General features: G+C 46.4%; 1 protein-coding gene across 1 annotated transcript in view; it reads right to left on the bottom strand.

Moving 5' to 3' along the window:
* LOC115078196 (misshapen-like kinase 1) overlaps positions 1-12,430 on the bottom strand; it is a 1,532,819-nt gene that overhangs the window by 716,038 nt on the left and 804,351 nt on the right. Inside the window, 1 exon segment of the mRNA XM_029580940.1 lies at positions 3,089-3,256. Within this exon segment, the coding sequence (XP_029436800.1) occupies positions 3,089-3,256 (168 nt within the window).

Genomic DNA, 12,430 nt, shown 5'->3' with positions numbered 1-12,430 from the left:
GAACAAAGGGGAAAGCCGACAGTCGCTCAGTAGCGCATGGATCGGAGAGAGGTATCTTTAAAGGATACTAATGATGCATTAGATGCATTAGAATTAAGGCATCCCGACAGTGAGGTCCCAATAATTAGAAAAAGTAGTCCAAGTGCCTGTAACTAAAAACTCACCTGAGCTAAAAAATTCTAACTTATCCCTATCAATTAAAAAGCAGAATGAAAATACAAACAAAAAACAAACTTTGAAATGTTTGTATGCTAATGCCAGAAGTCTAAGAAGTAAGATGGGAAAATTAGAATGTATAGCAGTAAATGATGGATCGGTGTAAAAGATTTTATTGAAGCTTGCCCGACTCTGGCCGAGTTTCGCTCAAAGAGCTGCCCCAGGGGCTTAAAAGCCACATGAATTCGCTTAAAACAACGCGGAGTAAAATCAAGAAGAGGCTCCTTAGGTTTCAAAGCAGAGCTTTAAAGGTATCAGTATTATATGCCAAATAATAAAGACATACTGAAGAAAAAAGCTCACAACATCAGCGCTCAACAGCAGGTTCTGTGATAAATTGCAGGAAGACCTTGTGAGACTGGAAAATTGGGCATCCAAATGGCAGATGAAATTTAATGTGGATAAGTGTAAGGTGATGCATATAGGGAAAAATAACCCATGCTATAATTACACAATGTTGGGTTCCATATTAGGTGCTACAACCCAAGAAAGAGATCTAGGTGTCATAGTGGATAACACATTGAAATCGTCAGTACAGTGTGCTGTGGCAGTCAAAAAAGCAAACGGAATGTTGGGAATTATTAGAAAGGGAATGGTGAACAAAACGGAAAATGTCATAATGCCTCTCTATCGCTCCATGGTGAGACCGCACCTTGAATACTGTGTACAATTCTGGTCGCTGCATCTCAAAAAAGATATAATTGTGATGGAGAAGGTACAGAGAAGGGCTAACAAAATGATAAGGGGAATGGAACAACTCCCCTATGAGGAAAGACTAAAGAGGTTAGGACTTTTCAGCTTGGAGAAGAGACGACTGAGGGGGGATATGATAGAGGTGTTTAAAATCATGAGAGGTCTAGAACGGGTAGATGTGAATCAGTTATTTACTCTTTCGGATAGTAGAAAGACTAGGGGGCACTCCATGAAGTTAGCATGGGGCATATTTAAAACTAATCGGAGAAAGTTCTTTTTCACTCAACGCACAATTAAACTCTGGAATTTGTTGCCAGAGGATGTGGTTAGTGCAGTTAGTATAGCTGTGTTTAAAAAAGGATTGGATAAGTTCTTGGAGGAGAAGTCCATTACCTGCTATTAAGTTCACTTAGAGAATAGCCACTGCCATTAGCAATGGTAACATGGAATAGACTTAGTTTTCGGGTACTTGCCAGGTTCTTATGGCCTGGATTGGCCACTGTTGGAAACAGGATGCTGGGCTTGATGGACCCTTGGTCTGACCCAGTATGGCATTTTCTTATGTTCTTATGTTCAAAGTTCAGGAACAGAGTAGCAGTCTTTTAATAGGTAAATTCAGAAAATAACAAGTAATATTCACCCAAGACAGAATCAAGGCAAAAGTAAAGACAGAGCTCTGGCTGCAGTGAAGCGTTCACGGCTGTAGTCAGTTGCCAAGACAACCAAAACGCCTCAGTGCAGAGAGTATAAGGAACAACTGTTACGTAAAGATTCTAAACAGCACAAGCCTGGTTCTAAACAGCACGATCCCTGAGAATACTAAACAACACATAACAGTACATACCTCACAGTTCAGCAGCGCGAGTCCCCCATTCTAAGCCTTTTTAAAATAAAGATGCATGCACTGGAATAACAATTAAACAGATCAGCAAGTGTCCCCGAGATGAGATGCGCACGCACTCCACACATGCACACACTCGCGTATGCGCGCACACCTCCCGACGTCAAGACATCGAAAGCCCCGAGTCATCACAGCACGCAGCGCCGGTAAACTTCCCGGGCGATGCAATGATGAGCCAGAACAATAACCACCCACCCGGGCCAGCGGTAAGGTCACAACACCCATGCAGGGAAAGGTGTTTTGTGAAGTAAAAGTTTAAGTGTTTCCATATGGAAAAAGTGTTAGAATTTCTCACAGAGCTCCTAACCACTATGCTACTGTAGAGCAGAAAAAAGAAGACTGATGGAGACACCTGTGGCTCACAGGGATAATTGCAGGCTGAGCATGCTCAGTGCACCAGTGTCAGTCAAAGCTTTGTAGAAACTTTGACAGAAAAGTTTTCCATACAGGGCTCCATCCTGTGATGTCACCCATATGTGAGGACTACCATCCTGCTTGTCCTGTGAGAAATAATCTTCCTGCATTGGCAATATTTAAACCCTGAGAGTTTGAGTGCCATTGTATGGGGAAAGAACTCGAAAAAATCAAATTTCAAAAATGTCACTGAGAGAAAAAAGCCCGCATGCATTCGGCTCGCGGAAAAAAATAGACTGAGGAGGAGATGGCTGATTCGCACGGGAGCACACCACGCAGCTGAACAGAGTTCAAAACTCTGTGACTCACTGAGGGAAGCTCCGCCTTCCAGGATCGCAACACGCTCCCATACAGCATGGCTAAATCAGCCTGCTATCAAAGGGAAAACAGACATTACTAATATGGCAGTGCTATACCTTGTAACCCCAAATGCAATGGATAATGATGAGAAGATGGAAAAATGAGAAGAAAATGCGGTTGAATGAGGAGTAAAGAAATCCCTGTAGGATAACTTTTGAGGTAGTAATTGTGGATGGAACTCTTGGTTAGTTGGCAAAATTTATCTCAGGGGAGAAGGAAGAGATAAATGAGGCCCAGGACAGAGGTGCAGACTCTGAAGGAAATGGGTAGTCCACCACTGACCTGGAAGTTCTGTGCATTCATCTTTGGCGCCTGTTATACCAAAGTAAGACAGTGGCAGAACAGCATCAACATACACAACACTGTCCATATTTCTCTTTCTCCAAATGGCAATGCAAAGGAGTTTCAACTGTACAGCACATGGAGGGAATTGTTGTTCTCTCTGTAAAGGAGGAAGGAGCCAAGTCCACTCAGCTTAATAAGCACTGCTTGGTACCCTCTTACCTTATGCTGCCCCTCCTGTGGCTCCACGGGGCGCTGCATGGGGGGTGTCTGGGAAGCCGAAGTAGAGCTGAGGGAGGTGGACTGCAGCGAGGGGTCTGACACGGTGGAACCCATCTTGGTTTTGGCAAGGGGCGAGTTTTGTTTATTCATCCTTGAGCGCTCCTCTACCTACAGCAGTAACAATGAAGTCATTAGAACTAAATCAGGCCCTTATAACAAACTCCAATGGAAACTACAAGGGACCATTCAAAGATGTGTCTTTCCTGACCAAGCACAAACTCTTGTCAAAGAGGCATCAGATATTAACTAAAAGGAACAGCACACCACAGAGGCAGCATGATTAAACCTACGCTAGGAATAGATTCAAAGAAACAACTATTTTATACTAGCTTGAGGCAGGTTGTGATGCCATGTCAAGCAATGTCTCTTGGCTACCTGTTACTTTCCTCAGTACTGTTATCTGTACAGTGCAAGGCCAGGAACAACCCATAACAGCCAATATTTTCCTACTGCCGCTCAGCACTGCCACCTGGTATCTGCATACAGCAAAAAGCCAAGAAAACCTCGTATTAATCAATATTCTCCTATTGCTCCCCTACTACGCACCTATACCAGACCAGAAACACCCCATAACCAATATTCTCCTGTTACTCTCCTATTGCCCTTCAGCACTGACATCTGGAGTCTGTGTACAACACAAGGCTAGGAACATCCCTTAACATCCAATATTCTCCTGTTATTCTCCTACCACCCATCAACATCGCTATCTGGTGTTACGATCCCGGTCACTAGCCTAGTGACCGGGCTCTTACCTTCCTCCGTGGCGCCGCGAACCGCCGGGTTTCTGGCCTCCAGGGCCGCATGGCAGCGGCGTCTCCTCGTGGAGACGCCGTCAGGAACTCCTCCCCCCAGCCCTGGTACGCGCGCGCGCGCGAGGAGCCGTGTTTTGAGGCGTCTGCACCCGGATGTGCAGACACGCCTCTTTTGACGTCAGCTGATTGAGCAGGGGATTTAAGCCGGGACTTTTGAAGTTGCAATTCGCCTTGCAACGAGGTTTCTCTTCGGAGTGCTAGTTGCCATCGTTCGTCTGCCTGCCTGGTTCCTGACTTCAGCCTGCCTGACTCTGGTATCGTTTATCTGCCTGCCTGGTTCCTGACTTCAGCCTGCCTGACTCTGGTATCGTTTATCTGCCTGCCTGGTTCCTGACTTCTGCCTGCCTGACTCTGGTATCGTTTATCTGCCTGCCTGGTTCCTGACTTCTGCCTGCCTGACTCCGGTATCGTTTGCCTGCCTGGTTCCTGATCTCTGCCTGCCTGACTCCGCTCTCTGCCTGCTTGTACCCCGGTTCGTATCGCTTCCTTGGATTCTTCTGTTATCACCTAAGACCCAGCGGTCCGGGTCCCTACAGGCTCCTCCTGGGGGGATCTCGGGCTTCCAGGGCGAAGACTCCTAAGCCCTAGCGACCCGGGCCTCTACAGCTCCTCTGGAGGGGTCACGGGTTTCCAGGTGAAGATTCATCATTTCATCTAGTCTGCCTCCCGTCCGTCTCCCTCCGGCGGTCGGCCCAAGGATCCACTTCCGGATTGGTCAATCATAACAGTTTGCAAGGCCATGGATCCGGCAGATCTCGCTGGGCTTCAGGCCATTCCTGGGTTGGCACAACGCCTGGTGCAGCAGCAACAGGTGTTGGATTCATTAGTAGCCACGGTTGAGCGCATGGCTACTCGAATGGACAATGAACCTCCTGGACAGGCTCCGCCTCCGGTTCCGGCTCCAGTAGTCACATTCCAGACTCAGACCCAGCTGCCTGCTCCTTCTCGTTATGCTGGGGATGCCAAAGCTTGCCGTGGATTTCTCAATCAGTGCTATGTGCGGTTCGCTCTACTTCCCAATCAGTTTCCTACTGATGCAGTCAAGGTGGCGTACATTTTCTCCCTGCTGGATGACAAGGCACTGAATTGGGCATCTCCTATGTGGGAGAAGAATGATGCCGCTCTCTCGAGTCTGGACCTCTTTGTGGCTGAGTTCAGGGCCGCGTTCGATGAGCCTGCTCGCCAAACTTCAGCGACTTCGGAGCTCTTGCAAATTCGCCAAGGACCACGTACACTGGCGGAGTACGCTCTGGAGTTCCGCACCCTGGCGCTTGAGGTGGGGTGGCGAGATGATGCCCTTCGGGGGATTTTTCTTGAAGGTCTAGCAGGCCGGATTAAAGACATTCTTGTTGCCAGAGAGCTCCCTGAAGATCTCAATGCTCTCATAGAGCTTGCTGGACGCATTGATCAGCGGTTGCAACAGCGGGCTAGAGAGGTACGTCCACTACGGCGCATGTCGCCACTAGCGCCGGTCTCGTCCAGACCTCTTGCCTCTGTTCCCCGGTCTACGGGGGCTACCGCAACACCATCTTCTGATGAGCCAATGCAGCTGGGAAGAACTACCCTGACTGAGGAGGAGAAGCGCCGCTGCAGGACACAAGGTCTGTGTTTGTATTGCGGCGGGAAAGGACATTTCCTGTCTAATTGCAAGGAACGGCCGGGAAACGCTCACGCCTAGGAGTAAGGGAGGAGTGTCCCCTGGGCTGTTTGAACGCTGCTCCTCAATGTACGGTACCGGTAACTTTAAAATTTTCTGAGGAGTCTTTTGAAACTCGGGCTCTGATCGACTCAGGGGCTGGAGGAAACTTCATTGCTCAGTCTCTGGTTGAGCGCCTGCAAATAGCTACTCAACCTCGGGAGCCCTCCTTGCGAGTCACCTCCATTCAAGGGACCCCATTGGCCGGGAGTATCTCCTTGGTTACAGCTCCGATTTCTCTCCAGACCGGCCTGTTCCACAGCGAGGTGATCTCTTTCCTGGTCTTGGAAAAGTCGGTACATCCTATAGTTCTTGGTCTACTGTGGTTACAGCAACACTCTCCTATAATTCACTGGGACAATTTACAGATTGCTCAATGGAGTCCACAGTGCTTCCAGTCCTGCATTACTACTACTGGGAGTTCTCCCATTACTCTGGCACATGCGGGGCCAATTCTTCCGGCGGTGTACAGTGAGTTCTCCGATGTATTTTCTAAGGAAAAGGCGGAGTTGCTGCCACAACACCGTCCCTTCGACTGTGCCATCGAGCTTCTTCCTGGTACTACACCACCCCGGGGTAGGGTGTATCCTTTATCCCAACCAGAGACTAAAGCCATGTCCGATTATATTAAGGAGAACCTCGCTAAGGGGTTTATACGTCAGTCTAAGTCTTCTGCAGGGGCAGGATTCTTTTTTGTAGCCAAAAAGGACGGATCTTTACGTCCTTGCATCGACTACCGTGGTTTAAATAGGATTACTAAAAAGAACCGCTACCCGTTACCCTTGATCCCAGAACTTTTGGACAGACTCCAGGGGGCTCGAGTTTTTACCAAACTGGACCTAAGAGGAGCCTACAATCTAGTGCGCATCCGTCCCGGGGATGAGTGGAAGACTGCTTTCAACACCCGGGACGGGCACTACGAATATCTGGTTATGCCATTCGGCTTGTGCAATGCTCCTGCCGTATTCCAGCATCTCATGAATGAGATTCTTAGGGAACTGCTAAACACTTGTGTCATTGTCTATCTGGATGATGTTCTCATATTTTCGCAAGATTTGGATTCTCATCGCCGACAGGTCCGGCAAGTTCTTCAGATTCTCCGAGACCAGCACCTTTACGCCAAACTGGAAAAATGTCTCTTTGAGCAGGACTCTTTGCCTTTCTTAGGGTATATTGTGTCTGCCACAGGATTTCGCATGGACCCAGAGAAGGTTTCGGCCATCAAGAAGTGGCCTCAGCCTACAGGATTAAAGGCGTTGCAACGCTTTCTGGGCTTCGCCAACTTTTACAGACACTTTATTCCAGGATACTCCCGGCTGGTGGCACCTTTGACAGCCTTAACAAGGAAAGGAGCGGATGTTCGCCACTGGTCTGCAGAGGCTTGTAAAGCGTTTCAAGATTTAAAGGACGCGTTTCTGTTGGATACTTGCCTACGACACCCTGATCCGTCACGTCCCTTCATAGTGGAGGTAGATGCGTCCAGTGTGGCGGTAGGTGCAGTACTTTCTCAGCACTCTAGTGCAGGAACTCTACTCCCATGCTCGTATTTCTCGAAGAGATTCACTCCTGCCGAAAACAATTACGGTATCGGCGATAAAGAACTTCTCGCCATCAAGTTGGCGTTTGAGGCATGGAGGCAGTGGCTAGAAGGAGCTCAGCACCAAATCACGGTGTACACTGACCATAAGAACCTGGAGTTTCTTTCCCAAGCCCAACGCCTCAATCCCAGGCAGGCGAGATGGTCATTGTTCTTTAGTCGGTTCGATTTTATCCTCAAGTACCGACCCGCTGCTAAGAACATTCGAGCCGATGCTCTGTCCCGTAACACCATCCTTGAGGAAAGGAGTGACTCTCCACAGTATATCATTGACCCAGCCAGGATTTCTCTTGACTGCACTAGTGTATCTCAGCAAGGACGAGTAGTAGTACCTCGACGAGACCGAAGGAAGGTTCTGGAGTGGGCTCACAACTCCCTTACAGGAGGTCATGCCGGCCGAGTAAGAACTCTCACTTTTTTGAATCGATTCTACTGGTGGCCTCGGGTACGTCAGGACGTTCAGGAATACGTGGCATCTTGCCCAGTATGTGCCAGGCAAAAGCCACTTTCTGGTCGACCTTGGGGCCTGCTACAACCGTTACCCATTGCCACAGAACCATGGACACATATTGCCACAGACTTTGTGGTAGATCTCCCTCCTTCAGAGGGTAAGACTGTAATTTGGGTTATTGTGGACCGTTTTTCTAAAATGGTACATCTCGTACCACTGGACAAACTGCCTTCTGCACCTGAGTTAGCAAAGCTGTTCGTACAACACATCTTTCGAGTCCATGGTCTTCCACAAAGTATAGTCTCTGACCGTGGACCTCAGTTTACAGCTCGCTATTGGCGAGCCCTTTGCAAACAGTTTGGGGTTCAGTTGAATTTCTCCACCACTTTTCACCCCCAAAGTAATGGACAGACGGAAAGAATGAATCGGTCTCTCAAGTCTTTTCTCCGCAGTTTCATTTCTGAGAAAAGAGATAATTGGGTGGCGTTGTTGCCTTGGGCAGAATTTGCATATAATAACCATGAACACTCTGTCACGGGCCAATCACCTTTTCAAACGGTTTTTGGTCGTCATCTCAAACCTCCTGTCCCAGTTCCAGTGGAGGTGGCATCTCCTGCGGCTCAGTCAGCAGCGACTCAATTTCGTCACCTATGGTCGTCACTTCAGCATCGTCTTTCGTCTGCAGCACAGAGAGCACAGACAACAACGAATCGTCATAGACGGGCTGCTCCGACACTACTACCTGGTACTAAAGTATGGTTAAGTACCAAGAATTTGCACCTTTCAGGTTACTCTCGCAAGTTGGCTCCTAAATTCTGTGGTCCATTTCCAGTGGCAGAACGTATTGGATTGGTATCCTACAGACTTCGACTGCCATCATCATTGCGCATTCACAATGTATTTCATGTGTCCCTGTTAAAACCTGTGGTCCACTCACGTTATCATCACCTCACTCCGGATGATGTCTCAGCATCGTCTCCTGGGGATCCGGTCTATCAAGTACACGAGGTACGGGACGTACGATTTCACAATCGTCGGTGGGAATATTTGCTAGCCTGGGAAGGCTGTGGTCCTGAGGAAGATTCCTGGGAACCTGCGTGGAACATCCTGGATAAGACTCTGCTGTCCCAATTTCACTTGGACAACCCTGGAAGGCCCGGTCCTTTAAAGAGGGGGCGTAAAGTGGGGGGTACTGTTACGATCCCGGTCACTAGCCTAGTGACCGGGCTCTTACCTTCCTCCGTGGCGCCGCGAACCGCCGGGTTTCTGGCCTCCAGGGCCGCATGGCAGCGGCGTCTCCTCGTGGAGACGCCGTCAGGAACTCCTCCCCCCAGCCCTGGTACGCGCGCGCGCGCGAGGAGCCGTGTTTTGAGGCGTCTGCACCCGGATGTGCAGACACGCCTCTTTTGACGTCAGCTGATTGAGCAGGGGATTTAAGCCGGGACTTTTGAAGTTGCAATTCGCCTTGCAACGAGGTTTCTCTTCGGAGTGCTAGTTGCCATCGTTCGTCTGCCTGCCTGGTTCCTGACTTCAGCCTGCCTGACTCTGGTATCGTTTATCTGCCTGCCTGGTTCCTGACTTCAGCCTGCCTGACTCTGGTATCGTTTATCTGCCTGCCTGGTTCCTGACTTCTGCCTGCCTGACTCTGGTATCGTTTATCTGCCTGCCTGGTTCCTGACTTCTGCCTGCCTGACTCCGGTATCGTTTGCCTGCCTGGTTCCTGATCTCTGCCTGCCTGACTCCGCTCTCTGCCTGCTTGTACCCCGGTTCGTATCGCTTCCTTGGATTCTTCTGTTATCACCTAAGACCCAGCGGTCCGGGTCCCTACAGGCTCCTCCTGGGGGGATCTCGGGCTTCCAGGGCGAAGACTCCTAAGCCCTAGCGACCCGGGCCTCTACAGCTCCTCTGGAGGGGTCACGGATTTCCAGGTGAAGATTCATCGTTTCATCTAGTCTGCCTCCCGTCCGTCTCCCTCCGGCGGTCGGCCCAAGGATCCACTTCCGGATTGGTCAATCATAACAATCTGGGGTTTGCGTACAGCACAAGACCAGGAACAACCTCTGACAACCAATATTCTCTATATGTTTCCTACTGCTCCCTGTGTAGAGTATGAAGCCAGAAACACTCTATAACAATCAATATACTCCTGCTGTTTTTCTGCTGCCTTTAGCACTACTCCTTAGAGTCTCTATGCAATACAAAAACAGAACTACCTTGTAACATCCAATATTTTGTTACTCTCCAACTGCTCTCCTCAAAAGTGCCATCTAGAGTTTGTGTATAGAATGCTACTTTGACAATTTTCCATTGAGTGCTATGTTGGATGCTCATGCCAGTGGTTTAGCCAGTCAGCATGGCAGAAATTTTGAGGCAAAAAACCAAATTCAAGAGATAGTCAGAGATTTTTCCTCTTATATCCCACTGAAACATCTCAAACCTTTCAAGTGTCTGAATCACAGAACAAAGGGGTTTACAGAGGGATTAATTCACAAAAGATAACTTTTTCATTGGTCCATCAGGAAAGGTCCTTGGAAAGTTGTGAAATTGTCTCATAAACAGAGATAAAACTGTAGGGTACTAATTTTAACCTATTTATGGAGAATCTTTCTGGAATTTGCTATTTTATTGTGGGTGGAACTTTACAGTAACTACAGTAATCGGAGTAAACTGACATTAAAGAACAGAATGCCCTAGAATGCTCCTGCCTCCAATGAAAGGGAGATAGCAGCTGTGCCAGTAACATAGCTCAGATACAGGAGTGCTAGAAAGGCAAGCATTTAAACTGCTTCATGCTTCAGTGGTCTAATCATCATAGGTGCATTATATATGAAGGTATTAGCCATTTCTAAGCCTTATATAGAAGTGGCCAAGTAGTTAGAACAACAGGCTGCAAACAGCCTAATACCTCCATATATAATGCTGCTGACCCCATGGAATTCTCTATACATGACTTAAAAGTGGTTTAATACCTCTATGTACAGTACTGCTGAACTTATATAACTTGCCATGGAGAACTAACTTTAAAATGTTTTTGTATTCAGTATAATGAATACTGAATATAAGTTGGGTTCAAATCCCACTGACACTCCCTGTGACCTTTGCCAAGACACTTCACCCTGTATTGTATCAGATGAAAATTTTAAGATTATAAACCATATGAGGACAGGGACATTTTAATCTATTTTGAAGTAGCTGACCAGTAATGAAAGGTGGAATGTAAATCCAAAATTAAATATAAAAAAAATTTACAGCGTAGTCAGGATTTATGTAAAATAAGGAATTATGCATGTAAGCTGTCACCTAAAAATACCAGTGTAGAGTTTATAACCCACGTACATTTGGACACATAAAAAAGGCATTTCAGTGGTGTGATATAAATTTTCATACACAATTTGCATTTAAATAACATGCCATTTCTGCAGAGAACTTATGCTGTTTTACAATAGGTAACATGCATTTATTTAGGTGCAGGGCAACCCAACTATGCTCAATGGACAAATGTATTCTAAAACAGCAAAACTCGACCTAATCCGCAAATACGCTTTTTCAGTCGCCGGCCCGATTCTCTGGAATTCTTTACCTGAAGACATCCGCCTAATACCCAATATCAAAGATTTCAAAAAGGCTTTAAAAACTTATCTCTGTACTCTTGCTTATAATACTGTAATTATGCTGTAACTATGCTATAATTATGCTGTAATCATGCTGCAATAACCTCCACGATTCCTGTCCCACACCCTTGACCCCGCCCTCCAGCCCCAGTCTCCCCCTCTTTTAATAAGTCATTTTGCGCTTAAGTCCTACCTCCCCTTTTCCTCTGTCACTTAGTTGTTTACGATCCCTCCCCACCTTTCCTAGCTCCTCCACCTAAGGCAGCCCTGTCTCTCTTTAAGTTCTGAGTCAAGTTCCTCCTAACTTCTAAGTTTTTCCTTACTTCCTGATTCCATTTTTTTTTAATCTTGATTAATCCCTTGTTCTATGTAACTTTCACAGGTTTGGTTTGATGGTTTGATGTAAACCGGTGTGATAAGACTTTGTCTTGAAGATCGGTATAGTAAAAAGAAGTAAATAATAATACCACATAGCTGTCCTCTAAATACCTACTTTCCTCTTATTCCTTAATTAAGTTATTCAATTCTAATCTTTTTACCAAGTTGTCATTTTTATATGATCCCGCTGTTTTATCTAATGCTTTTATGTACACCCATTTTAACCACTGCTTATTTGATGTCTTTTACTTTTATATAATTTAAGTTTATGTATGTTCTATTGTAAACCGCTTAGATGGATTAATTTAATCATATTAGCAGTATATAAAAAATTAAAAAAAAAATATATAAATATTCAAACAACTTAACACACTGGAAAAATTGGTTATTTTGTGCATGTTTGAAATTATATATTTAACTTTTCAGGTAGGTACTTTACTGAAAATGTACCCCTAAAGATTCTGCAGTACTGTATGTATGTGTGTATATATATACACACACACACACACACACACACACATATACATACATATATTTAGGCATTAGTTATTTTTATATGGAAATATATTTCTAAGCAGCAGTTGGAAACACTGTATATGGGCATATCAGCTGTAAGCTCTATATGGAGGTTTCTATAGGTTCAGCAATAATTTATATAGAAACAGCCATGTCTAAGATCTACATGCGAGGTTCTATAGGGTTATCAGTATTGTATGTGAAAGTATTAGTGCTAAGCT

Source organism: Rhinatrema bivittatum, chromosome 16 (assembly GCF_901001135.1).
Source record: "Rhinatrema bivittatum chromosome 16, aRhiBiv1.1, whole genome shotgun sequence".
NCBI classification, from domain to species: domain Eukaryota; kingdom Metazoa; phylum Chordata; class Amphibia; order Gymnophiona; family Rhinatrematidae; genus Rhinatrema; species Rhinatrema bivittatum.
This window is presented reverse-complemented; position numbering and strand designations above follow the sequence as displayed.